This window comes from Andrographis paniculata, unplaced genomic scaffold, assembly GCF_009805555.1.
Source record: "Andrographis paniculata isolate CXL003 unplaced genomic scaffold, ASM980555v1 Contig78END, whole genome shotgun sequence".
Classification (NCBI taxonomy): Eukaryota; Viridiplantae; Streptophyta; class Magnoliopsida; order Lamiales; family Acanthaceae; genus Andrographis; species Andrographis paniculata.
In genome coordinates this window covers 2,391,722-2,415,413 of record NW_026137615.1, presented here as the reverse complement: position 1 = coordinate 2,415,413, position 23,692 = coordinate 2,391,722, and the positions used below count along the sequence as shown (strand labels likewise).

Sequence of the window (23,692 nt, the reverse complement as noted above, 5' to 3'; positions counted from 1 at the left end):
GGTGCTCATATTTAATTACTTAACATTAAAAATATAATTTTTTTAATTATTATAAGACATTAATGAAGGTATTTTTGTAATTTTTTTAATTTAACTACGTTTTATATAATAATTAATATTTAAAATCAACCTGCAGAAAGTAAATGGAACCTTAGAAATGCAGTATTTTGGCTTGTATTTGTATTTTATGTTTAAACAATAATTGGATGTATATATTTTGTAAGTGAAAATAATTTACTTTTATGAATAATAGTCGGTATTTATAATAAATACAGAGAAAATTCTGAAAAACAACACAGTTTCTCCATGAGAAATTTGTATTAGAAATTGAAAATAAAAAATGAAAAAACAATGGGGGTTTGTTTTTGTGTGATGTAAAATTAATTATTTAGAATAATATAAAAAATAAATATTTAATTTTATATTTTGAAGTGGGAGAGGCCAGGGGAAATTAAATTAATTAAATAGTTAAAAAATTCTAAAAAAAAATTTCCAAACAAATACAACATAAAAACCTCCAAACATAGCCTAGATTCAAAATTGTATGGCTAAATTGCACCAAATCTAATTGTGATTTCATGAAATTGCGTTAAATTTTCTATATTTCTAAAACAGCGTCAAACTTTCTCGTAGTTTCATAAACTCTGCGTCTAACCCCCTCGGCGGTCCTTATTTAAGGATATTTGACTTAAATGCACTTAAACTGCGAATAAATTTTAGAATTTCAATTTTTAAATCCCAAAATTATAAATATATTTATTTTTTTTATATTTAGTCTCAAAAGTAATAAATATATTTAAAATTAATTATTTTTCTCAAGTTTTAATAGTTTATTTTTACTGTTTTTCGGGACTAAATATAAGAAAAATAAATATATATATATATATATATATGTAATTTTAGAGGTTTAAGAGATTCTAAAATTTATTTGCAATTTAGGCGCATTTAGGTCAAATATCGTTAAATAAGGACCGCCGAATGAGTTAAATACAGAGTTTATGAAACGATAAAGGAGTTTGATCGCAATTTTAAAAGTATGGAAAATTTGGATCAATTTTATAAAACCACAAATGAATTTTGTGCAATTAAGCTAAATTGTATTTTGAATGGGTTAAGAAATTAAGATATTTAAAAGTTATTTATATATCTATTACGGTAAAATTTAAGGTATAAATGTTGATAGAAATTAGGGTGCACCATTCTGATGCCCAAATTTTAATTATATATAATTATATTATTTAATAATATAAATTAAAATACTCTCTTCGTCCTATTGAAATATTGTCATTTTTTATTTTCGTTCATCCCAAAACAAGATTACAATTTTCTAATTTTGTAATTGTACTACAATCAATTATAATACTAATATTTAAAAATTTACGTGCTAAACGACAACCTTGCACCAGGAGGAGGGAATATTGCTTTTAAGTATTTAACAAAACTGCTAAATAAAAATTTTAGTATTTATTTCTCTCTCAATAGGAATTAAAAGTGTTTTTTTTATTTTAATTTCAAATCGAAATTAATAATTCTCAATAAAAATATACTAATTATTTATATAAAATATTATTTAATTTGAAAATTCAGATTAAAAAAAAATATTAAAAGGATGTCAATTAATATTTTTTTTACACAATCGCCTGTACATATTATTAAAAAATACAATAAATAATCATATTAATACAATATAATATATATTTTATAAATAGAATTTATTTATACAAATAAATTATACTAGTATAAATGAGTGTAAAGCTCTGTACAAACACTTGTGTTGTATGATAGTTGCACAATAAATTTTATATTTAATTTATTATATTTTCTCCGGTATTCAAATTTATATTAATTTTATTTTTTGAATTGTCATACAAAAATATTTTTTTTTTTAAATAAAATTTACTCCCTCCGTCCCGGTGTAAAGTTATCGTTTACTTTTTGCATGTAAATTTTTTAATATTAGTATTATAATGAGTTGTAGTGAAAAGGACAAAAATACCCTTATTAGTATTGTGTAATAAAAGTAACGAAATTTGTGTAATATAGTGTAAGTTAGAAGGATATTTATTACGTTAGGTAGGTAGTACAATTATTAAATTAAAAAATGGTAACCTTGTTTTGGGACAAACGAAAATGAAAAATAGCAATATTTCAATGGGACGGAGGGAGTATTATATTTTTAAATATAAATGAATGGTCTACTTTTTTTTTAAATTTTAAATTAAAATCAATACTATTTAGTTCGTACAATTTTTAATGAAAATATATTTTTATTATCAGAAAATAATACCTAAAACTATTTTTTAAACAAAAATTTAAGTTAACAGATCATTTCAAATTAATTCCAAATCATAACCAAACAACTCCGTATACATAAAAAAAAAAAATAAAAAAAAATAAAATAAAAATCATAACCTATAGGTGACAATTTTGGCCCGGCCTTACCCGATTCAAAATTGGACTTCAAAACCGGGGCCCAAACCAATTTGGATTTTTGAAAACAACAACGGGAATTATATTTATGTCGTTTTTCTTTAAAAATAAATTATATCAATCTAAATAAATATAATTATAATAAAATAATATTTTTATTGATAATTAAGAATTTAATAGTTAAATATATGACTAACTTATAGTTTTATTATGAATTTATTACTGTATTTTAAAATTATTATTTATTTTTGTTTTTATAAATTAGGTTAAGCCAAAAACGACCCAAGTTTTCAACTATATGGGGTTGGCACGGCTAAAAACTCTTTTGGATCTAATTTTTAGGCCCAACTTCTTATTATTTATTTTCTTTTTGTACCATACTTAGGTCGAACTTTCAGATCGTGTTTATTTTTGTCAGCTATAGACGAATCTTTGTCGAATGAATTTGATTAAGCTTCTAGGGAAGGATTTTATCTGAGCACCGTGTAATTCACCCTCTAGGTAAAAACTCGAACCTCATATATTCGATTTGCTTCAATTTGATATTTCATTCGAATGTTTATTTTTTGGGTCGAGAAGTTTGGATTGCTTAGGACATGTTTAAGAGTGGGTGCTATGAATATGTAAGTTTATAATTGGGTAAAAATTATTTCCCTCCAATAAAAATTCATTTGGATTCAGAAATTTATGTAATTTTATTTATTATAAATAAGTGTTGAATTGAGAATAATAGTTAAATATTGATTTGTTGATTTTGCTTAGTAATTGGATAAATTCAACAGACGAACTAAAAAAAACAGAATAAATTTGACTGACGGAGAGAGAGTAATAACTTTTTTTGTACACCGTCAAACTTCGTTAAAAAAATTCATGAATTTGATTATTCGAGTGTCTAAAAAATTCTTGAATAATATAACCATTTGAATCTACAAAATGTTGAACATATATGATTTTGATGGATTTTGTTATTCTTTATTGATATTCAATCAAGTATTGCTTTTAGTTTGTTCGAGAGCCTTGTATGTCAAGATATATCGATTTATTGTTCGAATTCTTTTCAAGAATTTATGAAAATATGACATATACCATCTCATACATTTGCTTGGTATAAATGCCTAGGTTTAAATAGAGGTTGACAATGTCCGTAATGCCGTCGAATATCAAGAAGGGATTGAGAACGGAAATATTGGACCTGAGATACAAAAATCCACAGTATAAATGTGATAAATATGCTGCAATAAGAGTTGTCGGCCCTATGAAAGCCAATGAAGGTAAGTTGTTTTGCGAGTGCATGAATAGCCAGTGTGATTTTTTTTGCTGGTTGGAGCCTTCGAATGCACGAGAAAAAGAACGCTCACAAGATCTGGTCACTAAATTTAATGAAGAGAAAGATATGTTAAAATCTGGAACAAGCGTCAATGAAGTGAATGGTTCCATAGATACGGCACAATTGGACAAAATTGTTGAAGCGTTAGCTTTGAACGTCAAGAATATGGAAAGAATCGGAAATATCATTACTTTTCTTTGTGTTGTTCTCCTTGTTGTCGCGTGTATGATAGTGATAACGAAGTCTTTCGATCTTTTGTAATGTTGTATTTTTTAGTATATATCTCATCTGTTGTGCAAGACAATTTATTTTTTATGATGATATGCATTAATTTTAATTGTACTTTAATTTTGTATTTGTTACCTATAGTATAATATTACTATATTTGTGTTACTATATATATATTATATATATTATATATCAAGCAACTCGAACTTTAAATATAAAACCCCATATTAAAGGATACCATTTCAAAATGATATCCCAACATTTCAAAATGATCGAGAATTAGTTTTTGTAAAAAATAACTTAATAGTTTGGGATGAACTTGTGATCGTATAAATCATAAAATAATAAAAAATTTAAATAACGTTTGAATTCCTGCATTATAAAAAATAAAAAATAAAAAATCGGTTTACTTTATCCTATAATCACTATTAATGCACAATGATCCTTTTATACCATCCTTTAAAGCCATTACAATTTATGATACCTATACAATTTGTTTGTAATATAAGCTATATTTTTAAGGACTTTTTTTTTTATTATTATTTTTTCATATAAGATTTGAACATGGTAGACACGATTAAGTTATTTGCAAAGATAAATGCATTTGGTATTGATTTGAATAAAATAAATATTCGAAATCATAAACTGAATTCGAACAAAAAGTTTTGATTAATAAAAACTATTTGTAGTATTTGTGAATAATTTAAATCAAATCGAATCAAAATATTTATACATTAAAAAATAACTAATATTTCAAATTAAACTAAACTGGCACCAAAGCGAATTTGAATAACATAACTATTACTCTCTTTGTCCTACTTATCCACTCTTTCTATATTCGTCTGTCTCATATAAATTGTCTTCTTTTTTTTTTTTAATATAATTATACATTTTAATCACATTTTAAAATTCATAATTTATAATTTTAATTAAACTATTTAATTATCTTAATCTTAATTTGTAATAATTATTATATCATAATTATTTTTATTAATACACTTTTTAATTACTTATTAATTACATTATACCTAAAACTCTTTGTCCAACAAAAGTGGACAAATTAGTTGAGATGGAAAGAGTAATATAAATTTAAAAAATATAATAATATAAATATATTTGATTTTGTTCAGTTAACAAAAATTATTAAAAAGAACAAATAACTATCGTGTTTCTATATTACTATAGAACACAAATTTAAGAATATAACTAATAAATAATTAAGAATATATTAATAAAAAATAATTAATGTATAATAAATACAATTGTAAATTAAAATTAAGATAATAATCTTTTTTTTAAAAAAAAAATGATATGTGAAACAAAAGAAGTACTCCCTCCGTCCCATAAGAATGATACTATTTTTTATTATATTACACAAATGTCATTACATTTATATCATACGATCTAATAAGGACATTTTTGTCTTTTCATTATAAATCAATATAATACTAATATTAAAAAATTTATGGAGATAGTATTATATTTTTAAATTATATATATTTTTTTAAAAAAAAAATTGCCAAAACACAACGAAACAAATCCCGAAAGATTCCCACATCCCAAAGGAACAAAAGAGATGCAATAAAGTGAGATTCTCCCTTTATATCCACAACTGAATCTTCCCTACTTTTGCCGCTATACTACAACCAACATTTTAATAATGATAACAATCCCAATAAATAAAATAAAAGAAAAAAAAATAGATAAAATAATAATAATAATGTAAAAAAAATAAAAAAGGTATCTTTATATGGATATAAAAGAATGAATTAATATAATATTTAATAATAAAATCAATTGTTATTTATTTTTTTCTGTATTAATTTACAAAACTGAATTAAAAATTTAAATATAAATATTGTTGGTGTTTTTGATTTTCATTTGAATTTAGATGTCTGATTTTGATTTTATATAAATATATATTTACTGAAGTTAATAATATTAAAATGCGTTTGAAACTAAAAAAAAAAAAAAGAAAAAAAAAAAAAAGAAAACCCGCATATTTAACATTTACTTAAATAACTACTATTGAAAATTTTGTGTTAATTTCTTAATTAAATAATTTAATTCAAATTTATTTTCTAACAGCATACTTATGAAGCTATATCAATAAATATATAACTATTGAAATTAAATTATAAGATAGTACTCCTTGTCTCTAATGATCTTATTTACTTTATGCGTCATTGTACTTAACATTAAAAATATTTTTATATTTATATAATTTTTTTTTTGTACGAATGTCCTTCTATTAGTATTATAAAACACTAATAAAAGTAGTTTTTGCAAGTTTTTTTATATAATAATTAATATTCAAAGATCAACACGCAAAAACTAAATAAAACCCTTAAAGCCAGACGAAGGTAGTATTATATTTAGTTACAAAAACAATTTTCTAGAATTAGATTTTTCTTTTTTCTTCTGACAACTATTAGTCATGTAAGACACGTTAGATTTGAAAAAAAAAATTGAGACAGCGTCAACAAATTTTGAATTCATGACTTCAAAATCACAAATTCACCAATCACATCGATTCGATTATCCTTTACGGAGACCTCCCAGAGATAACAACCAAACACATCAATCGACAATTTTTCTATAAATAACACAACATTTACTTACAACAAATACAACTTCTTACATTCGCTCGAATGTTTTTCAAACACATGATATAGTAACATCACTTTACTTCACGTCCAACCTCGTTTATACCGACGAAAGAGCGATTCGGTCTGCGCATTTCGGTACGCGCTACACGCGATAACGTAAACCCAAATTAGAACTACCACAACTATGATCAAAATAACGTTGGCTTTCCTCCATTCCTCCCTCAAGTTCCCGAGCAACCCGGCCTTGCAAGAGTCGCACCCGTAGCACAACTGGCTCGGGTCGTTGTTCCACACCGCGCAATCCCTAGTCGCTCCTATGTTGGACGGGTTGAGCCATGTTGTCGGGCTCGAGTATTGGAACCCGCATACCAAAGGAGGTTTGCAGCAACCCGACTATGTATGTATCATTTGGATCAAATTCGAGAACCAATAAATTATGATAATAAAGAAAAATATATTCTCTTCCGTATTTAACAATCTATCCATTTTTTCTATTTTCGTTTGTCTCATAACAAAATATTCATTTTTTTTAGTAACTGTATTATCTATCTTTATATCATACAATACTAATAAAGATAATTTAGTCTTTTTATCTTTATTTTTACTACATCCCAATATAATACTAATATTTCTAAAACTCCGTGTAAAAAGTAAATTGATAGATAGATATGAAACATAGGGGAGTATTAGTTTGTTTTTTTAGTAAAAAGAAACTTACATATTTTTTCAGAAAAAAATTAATATACTATACATACTCATTATTTATATATTATCTACAAAATTTTATATATATCACATAATATATTTTTTTCAACCGAAACACAAAACTAAGTACACCTCTCACACACATTTTATAACAAAAATAGTACTCCTTCATCCCTCCCAATAAAATGTACCCTTTTAATTTAATTAATTTTTTAATAAATTTAAAAATAATAATATTTTATTAATTAGTATAAATATTTAAGATGATTTTGATCATTTTAACCTTATAAGTACATAAGATATAAATATTTTTGTAAAAAATAAAGTATTTTGGTATTCATATATGAAATATTTTTACTGTAATAAAAAATAAATGCTCTTAGTGAAATATACGAAAATGATAAAAATAAAATATTGAATTGTGACGTATTTCGTTTCACAAAACATCACATCAAAATATTATTTAAATAAAAAATCAAATAAAAAACTCAAACACCGAAACTAAATAAACCTATAATTTATCATAGGGAAAGTAATCAAATGTAATAAAATAATTTAGATAGTTTGATTTATTTTATCGTTATTTTTTATTTGAAATAATGAAAATATATATAGAATGGTAAAAAATGCAAAAGCAAATTTATGTGGAGAAAATTTACACGTCTATGTGTTTGTTTGGGGGATTGGATTGAATTTACACTATTCATCCAATTTTTTTTCCCAAAAACATCAAATCAAACACCTATTTTTTATTTTTTATATTATACTAAAAATCAATTTTACATTCAAAACATAATATCAACACTTATTTATATAACATCATACAACTATTCAAATTCAAAATTTTTATTATTTAAATATCAATTCAAAATCCAAAACCCCAAACAGACACACTATACAGACAATACTATTTTTTGTAATAAACATTTTTCTTTTTTTGTCATTTTAAACTAAAGGATACTATTCATTCTTTTACAATTTTAATAAAAATATTATTTTTTATTAAATCAATACTCCATTTTATATTAATTTTAAATCACAAATAAATAAATTTTAGTGATTATTAGTTGTACTATTATATTATAAACCAAATTATAACAAAGACAATAGTGTGTTAAATAATGCTCCCTCCATCCCATGTAATATGTGTATTACCGTAGACACGTGAATTTAGGTAAAATATAATTAGTAAGTAATTAAAAAGTGTATTAGTAAAAATAATTATTATTTAGTAAAAATAATTATAAATTAAGATTAAAATAAGTAAATAGTTTAATTAAAATTAAAAAAATTATAAAATTTAAAATGCGATTAAAGTGCATAATTATATTTCAAAAAATAGAAATGACAAGTTAGGTGGGACGGACGAAATAGAAAATAGGGACAAATTATGTAGGACGGAGGGAGTATATATATATACAATATATTTACTACGGGCAACATACAGTCTGCATTCATATGATACAAATATAGCACATAAACTAACAACGCATGTTATACAAATTAATTGATTTCAGCACACTACGTACTGTTATACAACAATGAAACAATTTCACCCATCATTATTATACACAATGTATTGTCTATAATAAAATTGTGTATTGTTTATATATATTAGCACGGTGCTAATTTTTTAAATTCAGCACTCTAACCGTCCGTTCGTTCCGTATATATGATATATATATATATATATAATTGTATTAGAGGGATGTTAAATTTGTATATTAGAGTTCTATAAAATATATACACACATAGTTGAAGTACAGTTAATTTTTAGTAATTGCCAAAAATTCATTAATTAAACTCCGTCCAATTTCAAAATTCCGGTAATTCGTATATAAGTTTGGTAATTTAAGACCCTGTTTGGCGCCATACGAAAACAAACCCGCAAAATTCCCCCAAATAGGCAAACAACCAAACAGCCCCCAACAAAACCCTAATCCCCAAATCAATTTGCTAACCTCAATCGGCGAAAGCTCCGCGGCGAAGAACTCGGCGGCGGAGGCGAATTTCCGATCAAGCTTGGCGCAGACGCGGTCCTGATCGGCCAAGCAGGCTCGAATTCCCGGCCAGTATTCGTTACCGGTGACGTGGTTCCTGAGCCACGGCGAGAATCCGTCGAGGCGGTACTCGCGGAAGGCAATTCCCGGCGGCGGCGGAGAGGCGGCGCCGCTGTGAGGGCGGGTGACGACGAAGGCGAGGACGAGGAGCGCGAGGAGGAGGAGGATGAGGATGAACATAGAGACGAGGTAGACGGAGAGGAGGCCTTCCTTTTTATAGTAGGCGCCGATGAAGCCGGTGAGGGAGACGAGGAGGACGGCGAGGCCGAGGAAGACGAGCGGCCAGCGGATCCAGTGGATGCAGGCGTTGGTAGGGTTGGAGGCGATCCATACGCCGGCGGCGATGATGGGGAAGGAGCAGATGAGAGCGAGGAAGTTGAGGATTGCGGTGAGGTTGTTGCTAACCGCCATTGATGGCGGTGGGAACTGTGGTTCGGAGCTGCTGCTGCTTCTTCTCTCAGCTGTTTGAACCACTGACTCGTCACCATACTAATAATAATAATATCATTTTTTTAATAAAAATAAAATAAAATAAAATAAATAATAACAATAATAATATCCTTTTAATTTATATATTTATATATATACTTTGCGTATACTAAATTTATTTAAGTTTATGTACGAAATATTGAAATTAAAATAAATAGTATTCCGTATGTTATAAGTGAAAATAGACCTTTTTTCTTTTTTTTGTTATTAAAAATATTATTAATAAAAATTATATTCCCTCATTCCCATAACAAAGTATCTATTTTCCCATTTTAGTCCGTCAGTATCTATTTCTTTTTTTAAGTAACTGTACTGTCTACTTAACATTACAAATATCCTTACAACTTACAATATATTACACAAATATCATTACATTTATATCACACAATACTAATAAGGTTATTTTAGTCATTTCTACTTTATTCCTACTACATCCCAATATAATACTAATATTTTTAAAATTACGTGCAAAAAGTAAATAGATATTTAATTATGAGACGGATGGAGTATTATTTTTTACTATAAAAGATAATTTATTTGTCATATATGTTTACTTTTCTTATGAAATTGATATAAAAAATTATTCTCACTTTTTTATTTAATAAAAAAAATACTGTAATACATTTTTATATTTTTTACTAATTTTTTTTTTTTTTTTTACTTTTTTTTTTAAGATCTGCCCGAAAAGAATATAAAGTAACAAAGTACATATCGCATCAAAATATATGTTAAAAAACAAGCGTCTTTATTTTATTTTTACAAATGAGAGAGTAATAAGTTAATGTTAAAGTAAAAGGTAAAAAAATAAAATAAGAGTATAATGAGAATTTTATTATAAATAATATAAATATAATTAGTAAATATATATATAAAAAAAGAGAAACAAATTAATTATTATTTATTAAAATATGAATAATAAAATTATTTAAATTTAAACATAAATTTAACGGACCTAATTTGAGAAAAATAAAAGAACAAAGTCAAAAGAAATAAATTATTACGTGGAAATTGGAAGTTGGTATTCTGTTAGGTTGTGTTACTGAATTTTGAGATGGCTTGATTGGCAATTTAGCATCTTCTTTTTTTCTTTTTTTTTTCTTTTTTTTATCACATGGGAATCCAAAGTCGCTATCCGAAAATGCAAATGCCTACTGGGTAAATCCCGGCCAAACCTAATACCCTGCAAACCAGGCCCGATGACAATTTAGCATTTTGATTTAAGTTAATCAACATTTTATTGAAAGCATATGATTTGAATGAACATAATTAATTCTTATAATATACTTTTAATTTGTATTTTGAGTATAATACTCCTTCCGTCCCATAACAAAGTATCTATTTTCTTTTTTTAGTAGCTGTACTATCTACCTAACATTACAAATACCCTTACAACTTACAGTATATTACACAAATGTCATTTACCTTTATATCACACATACTAACAAGTTATTTTAGTCATTTTCACTTTTTTCCTACTATATCCTAATATAATACTAATATTTTTAAAAACAAATGGATATTCTTTTTGGGAGGGAGGGAGCATATATTTTTACATCTTACATATTAAATTCATTATAGTATGTGTTGTATTTACTATAGCTGTATGTTATTGATTAATAAGTTGCATTTATACTAAGCTAACATATAACTTGTGTTATCTATTGTGCGGATTATATTTCATGTGTAATCAAATAGTGTGGAATAATCACCATATCCGCAGTCATTTTAAGAAAAGTACTAAATTTCTAACTATTAATTTTAATTAATTGGGCCAAATTAAGCACAGTTCTGCCTTCATGGGCTTGAACACAGCCCGATTTTTTGGCATGCCGGGTCAGACACAAAAAAAACTTGGACCTATTTTTGGAAACCCAATTTTTCATGCCGAACTCCAATCAAAATTTCAAATCGTATCTATTTTTTTCAACTATGCACATATCACAAATTTACCTCAATACCATATTGACAATAAAAGAATCTAACATTTAAAAATACATATTATTTATTTATTTATCTATAAACGGAAAGTCAACCAACAACTATCACGACAGCGCAACTAATAAATTTATTTAACAGAGTAACAGCAGCCATATATATATATACATAAATTTAGATGAAAAATATTTACAAGAACAGGATCAGATAAGAAATAAGACTTGCAAAGAACAAATTAATAGAGCAGCCACCAGTGCAAACAAATGTGGTAATAATATTGCACACACAATCCTTAACCACAAATTTGCCCAAATAAATACACACACACACACATAATGTACCTTGTCTTGCTCAACGCCCTGACGATGAAGCCTCAGAAAAGCTTCGAGATAACCTGGCAAGAACTCCAGAACGCCGTCGACGCAGCTTTAAACAGCACCGGATTCTGATATATTCTGTCAAGCATCAAAAGACACACATACACCATTAAACAGCCGCAACGAGTAAAAAGGAAGACTGGTAAAAGTGCTTAAGAACCATAGGCTAGGCGACATTATCAAAGAATAAAATTCAATGCTCAAAAACAATTTGATAAGTACAAAGGATTAAGAACAAAGCGACAATTATTTTGTTCGATGACATTAGAATTTGCATATTTGCTACTCCCTCCGCGGCTCCACCCACCAAATCTAGGCATTTTTCATTTATAAAGCAAATAAAATTCTTACACATTTTTTAAATTTATACCTTCAATATTACATTTATTTACAAATATGCTGCAATCATTTACACATTCAATTTCTCCAAATTTTTCTCCACCTCATTAATTTACTCGTATACTTCCAAAAATACTAATATTTTACGAAACAATCAACTACGGATTTGTTCATCCAACCAATTTTTTTCCTAATGCGATTCCCAATGTATATAATATTTATATTCTACTCTCTCAAAAATTCAATATAAAATACTATCTCCGTCCGGCTCTAAGGGTCTTATTTATTTTTATGTGTCGATCTTTGAATATTAATTATTATATCAAAACGTAGCATAAATTAAGAAAAAATTGTAAAAATACTTCTATTAGTGTTTTATAATACTAATAGAATGACATTTATACAAAAAGTTATACAAATATAATGATATTTTTAATGTTAAATACCATAACGAAAAAGATAAGTGTAACCTTAGAAGCGGACGGAGTGAGTATTATTTTTCATATTACAAACACGATTCCTTATATCTCACCAAAAAAAAATAATAATAAAAAAATCTCAAGCTAAAATACTAAACAAGCAACCCTATATTCATAAAAACTCGTGTTCAACTTTGTGGATGGAGTTAATATTAAAAACTCATAAGCAAGTCGCAATTTTGGTAAAACTCAGATAACCAACATGAAGTTTCCATAGTGAATGAATTTATTGAAGATAGCTCACCCGACAGCCGTAGCTCCCCACGATGCTACGCTGTAAATCACTTTGCTTCCGTCCCACACCTTCCGAAGTTTGCTCTTCTTGTTCTTTGCAGAGAATGTCTTGCTCAGAGCTGAAACAGAATTCAAGAAAATTTAGTCTCTCCATGTTCGGTTTAACCGTCAATGTCATAAACTGGAAATTAACAAATCCTTTTTGAGATCATTAAAGAAGAAAACAAATGCAATCGAACGTGCGAAGGTTTGCTAAGAGATGGCTTCAAAAGCCGGAAACTCAGGACCCACCTGCTTGGAGCTGGTTCGGCGTCACGTCCTGCGAAACAAATGAAAAAGTATCTGTCAATCAGAAAATATAAATAAAAAAATTCAAAAAAGTTTCATGACTTTATTGTACACTAAGAGAAGAAAATATAAGCATCATGGTGGAAACAAATACAACCGTCGGCACACATATCTTTGCGCTTGTGAAACTACATGACGCCCATCCTAATTATATTTCATATCAGAAAGGTGGACAACTAACTACTGGGAATTAAAATAAACCTAGTTGTTAGCGACGGATCATTTGACAATTATTGCACATGAAAATTCGCATTTTATGGTGTTGAATGAGTATCGGTAAAACTTGAATGCTGTAAATCATTATTTCTAGAAGGAATTACCATATTACACATCTTGTGCTAGATTTTCATTTTCCAATTAGATTAACAAACCGTAAAAATAATACTCTATAAATAATCCTAATACATGTCTCTTCTATAACAATACTTTATGGGTTCGATAACTTGAACTAAAATACTAATGAAAACAGGCTTTAGCTGGCGATTTCAAAAGCAAGCACAAGGAAAAATCATCCCTACCTTAGTTTGTTTGAGAGACAGCAAATAAGCGGCCATGAACGAAGCTATACCATCCATTATGTCTTCTTGCCCAACCAAAACATAATCTTCAGGGTCTAAGTCGGAATTTTCACCTTCCCACAGGTCATTTTCACTGACCACGTCCCAAGAACCGCCTTCCTCTGCATCCTTGTATATGTTAAAAACAATAGTCACCGTAACAATGGTGTATCTAAAGAGAAGGGAGAATAACCTATACATCCATTGGGGATAAAAAAATATATATATATATACATGGAGAACACGTTGTATAGAATATATCAATATATATAAAAGATGATTCGAGTTATTAGGTGCAACTACATCTCTATTTATGATTTTCTTTTGCTAAGAAAAGTCGTATAACTACGATTAAAGTCACCATTAATATTAAAGTCATACCAGCTACGGTATCAGGAAGAGATGCCTGGGCAATTTCTAGTTTCTTGACAAAATCAGCACATTCAACTCTGGATTTCAAGAGATCATAAAACTGCAAGGAAACAAAGAATGTGGGGTTTTACATTTAGGACGAAATATATTAGAATGTTATAGTAATGTATTCAATGAAAAGAACTTACAGTTATAACCGGAAAAAATGATCATTATATTCAGAGATTATAACTATAGATATTCATTACTAGTTAGCCATTTTTGGATCTATTTCCTCGTAACATAATAATTATAAAATACTTTTGAGAAAGAAACCCTAAACATATATGATAGTGAGAAAAAAATATATATACCTCAGTTGTGTCGGTATCACTACTGGCAGGCTCAGGGGAGCAGTTATCAGAATCTTGGGGAGCATCAAGTTCGGCGCCATTGTCTCTTTCATCCACGTCATCGTCACAGCCAGATACAAACTGTTCAAGGGCAAACTGGCATTGCCGCAGCACTGCCTCTAATGTTTTCCTTTTTACCCGAACCCTATCATTCTGGACACCCGTCAGCTCCGCTGACTCCATTTTTCTCTAACAAGTTCTTCCCCTTATGCGCACACGTCTCTTCTATGTTAAAATCTAACAGTATTGTGCGTTCATGATGCCTGCTAACGCGATGAGGAAAAACAATGAAATTGGGGCTGTAAGCCGACAAATTCTATTTTAATATTTAGCACCACATCACCATTCATTGAAGATGTGTTATTGGCTGTTTAAAGCAACTCAAAAAAGATTCAACACCCAAAAATGCCTACCTACACCACTACCCACCCTACCTACTCTTACGTAGCACCATTCGCATCTTTATTTTCACCCTATCTACGTTCCCTTCTGAGATCTCTTGGCTAAATATAGCAAATAGCAATGCAACAAACCACATCTAAACCTTAAATCACATATCATGAAAGATTATGATTGTCTCGGCAAATAAGTATGAAACGAGAAGACCACTTCCAAAGAGCACAATTCGACGTGCCAAAAGTGTATTTCAAACACAAATTTTTAGTTATTCAATCTTTTAATTTTCCTAAAAAAAAAAAAAAAAAAAACCCAACATATTCAACACCCGTTTTCCATGAATATATAAATAAAATTACACATCCAACAACAATTTTTGCCTCAAAAAAGTCCAAACATAAAACAAAACAAAAATGCAAAAGCACACAACCTTAAGGTGTGTTTTCTTTGATGGTTTAAAGAGCATTTTGATGTGATATTTTTTCAAAAGAAATAATATATTTGTATTCGGAACTATAAGAGCTGCACAATTTTTAAAAAAATGAAACTGAGTATATAGAGAACAAACCCTTAGTCTCTCAATAGTAAAGGCTAATAACACATAAATTAAGAGCAATGCATAAGTGTAAGGTGTCATTTACTGATAATATACATTGGAGAAACAAAGTACAGACGCTCTCAAAATCGGAAAATATAAACTGAAATAGTTAAAGCAATATTACCAAACAAAAAGGATCTTCTAATTTAGGATAGTCATTTCTAAGTTCATATGGAAATTTGACCCAAAAAGTATACTAAATCAACGTTGCCAACTATCGTCATTATTTTTATTTATTTATTGCCCCAGAAACTAACCACCAATAGCAGCGATATCAACATAAGGCCAAAACATTTTCTTTTCTCCCGTAACAGATTTCACAAACACTGTCGTGAGCAGGTTCAATATATTTGATTTGCATATTCAAATAAATGCACCTTACAAAACTCAAAAACTTAACAGTTCAATACCTAGAAATTTTATTTTTATAAATTATTATCACCAAAGGCTGATGATCTTCATTTTATAAAGAAATCTATCTCCGAATAACAAAGAACAAAAGCGATTGACGGAAAGATTCTCAATGGATCTCTACCATACTTACACGATTGCTCGTACAAAAGAATAGCATAATAAATAACATAAATAGGAGCTATTTATTGTCTGTGTTCTTTTGTGGATTTTTTAAAATATTTCAATATTCAATAATTTTTTCTTCAGAAAACATCACATCAAACATTTATTTTTCATTTTTAATATTATATTAAAAATCATATCGCATCAGATATCTATTTATATGAAACAACAATTCAAATTCAAAATTTTACTATTAAAAAAATCAAACCTTCAAACAAACACACAAAGTTAAAAAATCCAACCCCTCAAACACAAAGTCTTTGTTTGTTCACTCCTGTTTTCATCCCAATTTTACATTATGCAATCTACAACAAATATTTTTTCCACCCTTAAACATCACATCAATAGTATATTTCGCTTTCAATAATCGAATCCAACATCTATTTTCCATGAAAAAAAAAAATCAAATTTAAAACATCAAAATAAATGCAAATCCACTATTTCTCACTTTTTTCCCACCTTGAAGACATAAATCAAACAACTAATTTTCATTTAATAATATTTTATCAAAAACAAATTTCCATTCCAAAGATTCCATTCAAACCCTATTTCAATTCAAATTTTTCCTAATCCCAAACCCTAAAACAAACCAATTTTAGCAACAAAATCTAACCTAAACAAACAGATACCCAAAGACTTCAAACATGCTTAAACTTACCATAAACTGGATTGTAACCATAAAATTCAGCATTCACTTCGCCATATTCTTCACAAAGTCAATTTAAGTCAACACTCAAATTCAATCCAGCGACGTAAACTCTCGGGGAAATTATCACATAAAAAAATCTCACAGACATGGAAATTTAAACTTTTAAGAAAATAAAAAAACACATTCCAACCCTAAATTCAAGACGTGCACAAAGTCAAGCCAATAACTTATCCCAGCTCGTGTGTCATCCAAATTCAAAAATAATTGAAAACTGTGAAGCATCGGTAGACGATGCAGAGATGCAGGACGAAGTGTTCTACCTGCTCGTCGTCCACCGGAAACCCGCGATTGCCTGCCGGCGACAACGGCCGAGTCTTGCGTGTGTCGACGCTTTTGAGAGCGGTCGGGCTTTGGGTCTTCTGAGAAAGTCGCCATTGCCGCTTTAAAGCGGCAGAATATTGTCGGGCTGGGCCTATTTGGGCTTTATTAAGTTGGGCTTTGGGTTCAAATATATATGACAGTGCAGTGTATATATATAGTCTATGGGTCTGTATAATTATTTCAATTTTTTTTTCTTGGGCTTTATAATAAATAATTTTATAATTTTTATTTTAATAAATAATAATTAATTTGTAATAATTTTTTATTTACCAGATTACTTTTATTAAAAAAATTTAATGCATTTTAATATTTTCACATTACTTTATATTTAAAATATCGTTCCCTTCACCGGTGTCCTTTTTACTGTGAATACTGAAATTTACGAGGGATACAAGTAGTATATAATTAAGAATGTATTAGTGAAAATAATTATCGTATAATAAAAATAATTTTTTATTAAAATTAAGATAATTAATTAGTCTAATTAAAATTAAAAAAATTATTTCCTCCATCCAGCTAGAAAGTATACATATTTCTATTTTAGAACGTCCAATTACAAAGTAAATATACCTCACTTTTTTCACAAATACTCTTATTTTATATCACATCGTTACTTTTACACAAAAAAGTAAAGGCAAAAATATCATTATACTACTTTTAACTATTCGCTATAATTAAAATACTATTATTTCTTAAACACCGCTAAATGTGTACTTTATGTGTGGACGAAGAGAATATAAATTAAACTTTTTAAAATGATATTAAGTAGGACATACGAAAATGAAAAGATTGACACAATTAGTAGGAGTAGAATGGAGGAGTATTATTTTTTAATTTTTATGTCCGAACAACATGACATAAAGAGTTCGGACAGAATAAGTATAATATTAAAAAATATACATGTCCTTGGCCTCGGATAAATATGTTAGTTTTACTTTTAGCATTGCTGGTGGATTTCAGCACGACGGGTAAAATAAAATTACAAGAACGTTTGTTTGGTTGTATTTTGAAATTTATTTTAAATAGAATTTTGATTTTTTTTTTAAAAAAAATAGTATTATGATGTGATATTTTATATAAAAAAAATATATATTATATTTTTATTATAAATTATTTGAATTTGAAATTATAAAAGAGCAAAAAATCTTAAGGATTATTCATACAACATACAAATTGTGTATTTGTATATGAAACAATTGAAAAGTTCGTTTGTTAACTCTAAAATTTTTAAATATTTCTATGGAGAATTTTGGATTATATAGGCACTTTTAATCACATTGAATTTTTCTTTAGAAAATAAAACACTTTATAATTTTTTGTGATTTTAAATTAAAATCAACACTATTTATTCTATACAGTTTTTAATAAAAATACATAATTTTATCTCACAAAATACAATATCAAAATACTATTGAAAATAAAAATTTAATTCTAATATTTTATTTCAAATTAATTTCAAACCATAACTAAACGAACTTTCAATTTTTCTCATACATCTAAGCATCTAGAGATTACAATGATATATACTCAACCAAAACAAACTGTTTAAATGATCTAAAACTTGATCACAAAAATCGTAATTTCATGAGCGGTAGTTCTTTTCCAGTAATCTATCTTTGTTATCGAATATTTTTTCTATCGATATTTGAACATTCTCCATATATTAATAGTATCTTTTTTTATACAAAAATTTTCAATGTATTTTTCGAAAAAAATTAATACTCCCTCCGTCCCAGGTATGGCGTCCCTTTTACCGTAGATACTGGAATTTAGGAAAAATATAATTATTAAATAATTAATAATGTATTGGTGAAATGATTATTATTTAATAAAAATAATTTTAAATGAAGATTAAGATAACTAATTAGTATAATTAAGATTAAAAAAAATAAATTAATTTTTTTAAAAAAAATAGATTAAAATGTATAATATTTTTCCAAAAAAAAAGGGACAAAATAAGTAGGAATGACAAAAATGGAAAGATAAACACTGTTATATTATATATATTTTATTATTTTTAAAAATTTTAAGAAAAATTAGTTATCGTTGACTTCTATTAATATGCTTCATCCGTCCAATAACAAGATATTCATTTACTTTTTACGTGTTGATCTTTGAACAGTAATTATTATATCAAAATATATTACAAATCAAGAGAAAATGCCAAAAATATTTCCATTAGTGTCTTATAATACTAATATAATGGCATTTGTACAAAAATTATGCAAATATAATAAATATTTTTAATATTAAATACAATGACGCAAAATGCAAATGCATACTTTGATACGAGACGGGTGGAGTATCTAAATCAAGCAACAAAAATGAACAAATAAATTAGATAATATAGTACTATTATTCAATTAGTATTTTTTTAAAATCATTTTAATTTTTATAATTATTTAACACAAATTAAAGTTGTATTGTTTGTATGATCTTTTTTTTACTATATATGTTTTTCCAAAAGATCACATTTAGTATGAATTATTTTTTATAAAACATCACATTAATTAGTTAAAAAAATGTCATATTTTGTATTCTATTGTTATTACAGCGCTAAATTTAAAATTACATAATATATAGCATATAATGTGCTGATAAATAACACACAATATTATTATAATATTGGTAATACATTATTTATATTAATATAATATAAATGAAATAATTTCGCAGTACATAATATATTTTTATACTGACAAGCTGTAAGTACAAATAATTTTTTTTAAAAAAAAAATAGGATGGGGCCCACCTATTTATTCAGCCAAAATTATTTTATTATTATTATTATTCACACTTTTGGAAGGTTTTTTGTTTGAAAATTTTTAATTAGTGATCAATATTTGTTAAATAGAATGTTTTTTTTTTTTTCTTTGGAGTTTTATCAAATTTTATTATTTAATAAGATTTTTTATCTTAAAAAAATATCGAATCAAGAACTTATTTTTTTATATTTTATATTATACTAAAAATTAATTGTACATTCAAAATATGATATCATCATGTATTTCTATTCTTACGCCATATAACTATTTCAATTCAAATTTTTTAACATTCAAATCACAAACTCAAAATATAAACCCCAAACAAACACACTCAATTATTTATTTCCTACGGTCTTTTATAAAAAATATAGTATTATTTTCTTTTATAAAAAATATCACATTAAAATATTATTTAAATAAAAATATAAGTCAATATTTCATTTTAAATCAATTTCAAATCACACACAAGAAAACCTTTTACTATTTATCTATTTTATTATTTTTAAAAAACATGTCAAATAATTATTTATTCTTATAAATATTATAATAAATCGTTATTCTTTTTTATATATTTTTCAAACATTCAAATCTTAAAAAATGACTTTGATTAGATATAAGTTTTGAAAATATTTTAATTTTGTAAAACTTAAAAAATTTATTCATTTCGTCCGTCTTTAACGATCATATTTACTTTTTGCGTGTTGATATTTAAATATTAATTATTATATTAAAATATAGTACAAATCAAAGAAATATGACAAAAATACCTATTAATGTCTTCTAATACTTATATAATGACATTTGTACAAATAATTATATATATAAAAATATTCTTAATGTTAAGTAAAATGACGCAAAATAGATAAATGTAACCATTATATGCAGACGCAAAAAATAGTAAACAATTGACGTCTAATATAAGTATTTTTTTATATAATATACTTCTTCCGTCCCATAATAAAGTATTCATTTTTTCATTTTAGTCTATCGCATAACAAGATATTTATTTCTTTTTTTAGTAACTGCATTATTTACCTAACATTACAAATATCCTTACAACTTACAACATATTACACAAATGCCATTACATTTATATCACACATACTAATAAGGTTATTTTAGTCATAATTACTTTATTCCTACTACATTCAAATATAATACTAATATTTTTAAAATTATGTGCAAAAAACAAATGGATATTTAGTTATGGAACGGAGGAAATATATATATTTAATATAATATTTTTTAAAAATAATTAAAAAATAAAAATCGTAATCGAACAATGAACTGGCATGTGGTTGCCACAAAATGGAAAAAGATAAATAATTAATAGAGAGGAGTAGCAATCACCAGCTCACTTCCTCTGTATTGTTTCCATTAACATCACCACTATCACCCTCAATAACCTAAATTAAGATTCCGTTTAAAAATTAAAATTGATTTGAATTTAAATTTAAATAATATTTTATAAAATATATATTTATTAAAAATTATGCAAAAATAAAGATTATTATTTTTTATTTGAAATTTTTTTTTAAAAAAAAAAAGAAAAAAAAAAAAAGAGATACCATAAATTAACAAACATCAATACATATAGTCAAGTTGGTATTGTCCGTTCCATATCTATATATCTATTTATTTTTTGTATGGAGTTTTAAAAATATTAGTATTATATTACGATGTAGTATAAATAAAGGCCAAAAAGACTAAACTACCCTTATTAGTATTGTATAATATAAAAGTAATGACATTTGTATAATATATTGTAAATTAGAAGGGTATTTATAATGTTAAGTCGATAGTACAGTTTCAAAAAAAGAAAATGGATACTTTGTTATGGGATTGACTGAAATGGAAAAATGAATATGGGTTTGACCGAAATGGAAAAATGAATAGATTGTTAAGGGACTGAAGAATATTTTTAGTAAAAAAAAATTATAGTATATTTACTTTGCATTTTTCTTTTATAAAATATTATACTACCTCCGTCCCACGTACCGTGTCTGCTACACTGTAGACACGGTATTTCAGGAGGGGTATAATTAGTAGATAATTAAAAATATATTAGTGAAAATAATTATCCTATAATATAAATAATTATAAATTAAGATAACTCATTTTAAACTTTTTAATTTTATTTTTTTTTAATTTTAATTAAACTAATTAGTTATTTTAATCTTAATTTATAATTATTTATATTATCGGAAAATTATTTTCACTAATACATTCTTAATTATCTACTAATTACATCCCTCCTAAAATACCGTGTCTACAGTGTAGCAGACACGGTATGTGGGACGGAGAGAGTAGCATTTTATTAATTAACGAAGTGTGCAAGAAATGTTGATATTTTTTACTTTCGACTTTATGTATAAAATAATTGTATGTGTAATGATATATTTGTAATTTAAGTAAAAATTAAGAATATTTTGGTATTAGTGTATGATTAATTTTATTTTTTTTTAATATGAAAAGAAATATTTTAAAGTGAGACAAACAAAAATGATAAAAATACTATTTTGAGTTAAGACAAATAATATACTACATTCGTTCTAATACAATAGTCTTGTTTATTATTTTTGTCTGTCCCAAAACAATAGTCTCATTTTCATAAATAATCATATCACTATAAAACTAGCCTTACTTTTTCATTATTATTACATAATTGCCTCTACTTTTTACACTAATACACTCACAGAGACAAGAAGTTTTTTATCCGTATTTTTTATTTACTATCAATATAATATTAATATTTTTTAAATCTCATGTCAAACACAATTCAGATTATAATTTTGAAATGAATGGAATATTAAATAGTAGAAATTTTGATTTGAACAAAACAAATCAAGCAAACCCCTAATATGGCCACTACCGGTCAAATTATTAAATAGGTAAGGGCATGTTTTATTGTAAGCTGAGTCATTGCATTTTACTCTCCCAATTGTAAATTATATTTTAATAGTATAATACTCCCTCCGTCCACTTACAAAGTTTATATTTATTTTTGGTGCAGTGTTTAAAAAATAATAGTATTTTAATTATAATGAGTAGTTAAAAGTAGTGTAATGATATTTTTGCTCTTACTTTTTTTTGTGTGTATAAGTAATGATGTTATGTAAAATAAGGGTATTTGTGGAAAAAAGTAGGGTATTTAATGAAATGTAAACTTTGTAATTGAACGTCCCAATACAGAAATATGTAAACATTGTAAGTGGACGGAGGGAGTATTATATTTGATTAAAAAAAAAAACTTCTCCCTCCATCTTATGTCCCATAAGAAAGAAATTATTTTATATTTTTATTTCTCAAAATAAAATATAATTTTTAAATTTAATAATTGTACTATCTATCTAATATAGTCCTATAATAAAGTATCTATTTTTCCATTTTAGTATGTCCCATAATAAAGTATATATTTCTTTTTTTAATACTATCTACCTAACCTT

General features: G+C 26.4%; 2 protein-coding genes across 4 annotated transcripts; both read right to left on the bottom strand.

Annotated features, from left to right (window-relative positions):
• Positions 1–6,470: 6,470 nt before the first annotated feature.
• LOC127239767 (tetraspanin-2-like) lies at positions 6,471–9,770 on the bottom strand. The gene is made up of 2 exons (XM_051258072.1): positions 9,261–9,770; positions 6,471–6,987 (listed from the first exon to the last, which is right to left on the bottom strand). Exons 1-2 carry the CDS (start codon positions 9,768–9,770, stop codon positions 6,676–6,678), a joined length of 822 nt encoding a protein of 273 aa, XP_051114029.1. The 3' UTR covers positions 6,471–6,675.
• A 1,134-nt stretch (positions 9,771–10,904) lies between these two features.
• Positions 10,905–17,521, bottom strand: LOC127239768 (uncharacterized). Of its 3 annotated transcripts, XM_051258075.1 has the most exons (8): positions 17,421–17,508; positions 14,843–15,147; positions 14,499–14,589; positions 14,079–14,239; positions 13,504–13,531; positions 13,223–13,331; positions 12,125–12,238; positions 10,905–11,028 (listed from the first exon to the last, which is right to left on the bottom strand). In XM_051258075.1, the coding sequence occupies exons 2-7, from the start codon at positions 15,062–15,064 to the stop codon at positions 12,157–12,159; spliced, it is 693 nt and encodes a 230-aa protein (XP_051114032.1). In that variant the 5' UTR covers positions 15,065–15,147; positions 17,421–17,508; the 3' UTR covers positions 10,905–11,028; positions 12,125–12,156. The 3 variants fall into 3 exon arrangements, with proteins under 3 accessions (XP_051114032.1, XP_051114031.1, XP_051114030.1); XM_051258074.1 differs by lacking the exon at positions 10,905–11,028 and having other exon boundaries at positions 11,927–12,238; positions 14,843–15,144; positions 17,421–17,521; XM_051258073.1 differs by lacking the exon at positions 10,905–11,028 and having other exon boundaries at positions 11,927–12,238.
• Between the last annotated feature and the right edge of the window lie 6,171 nt (positions 17,522–23,692).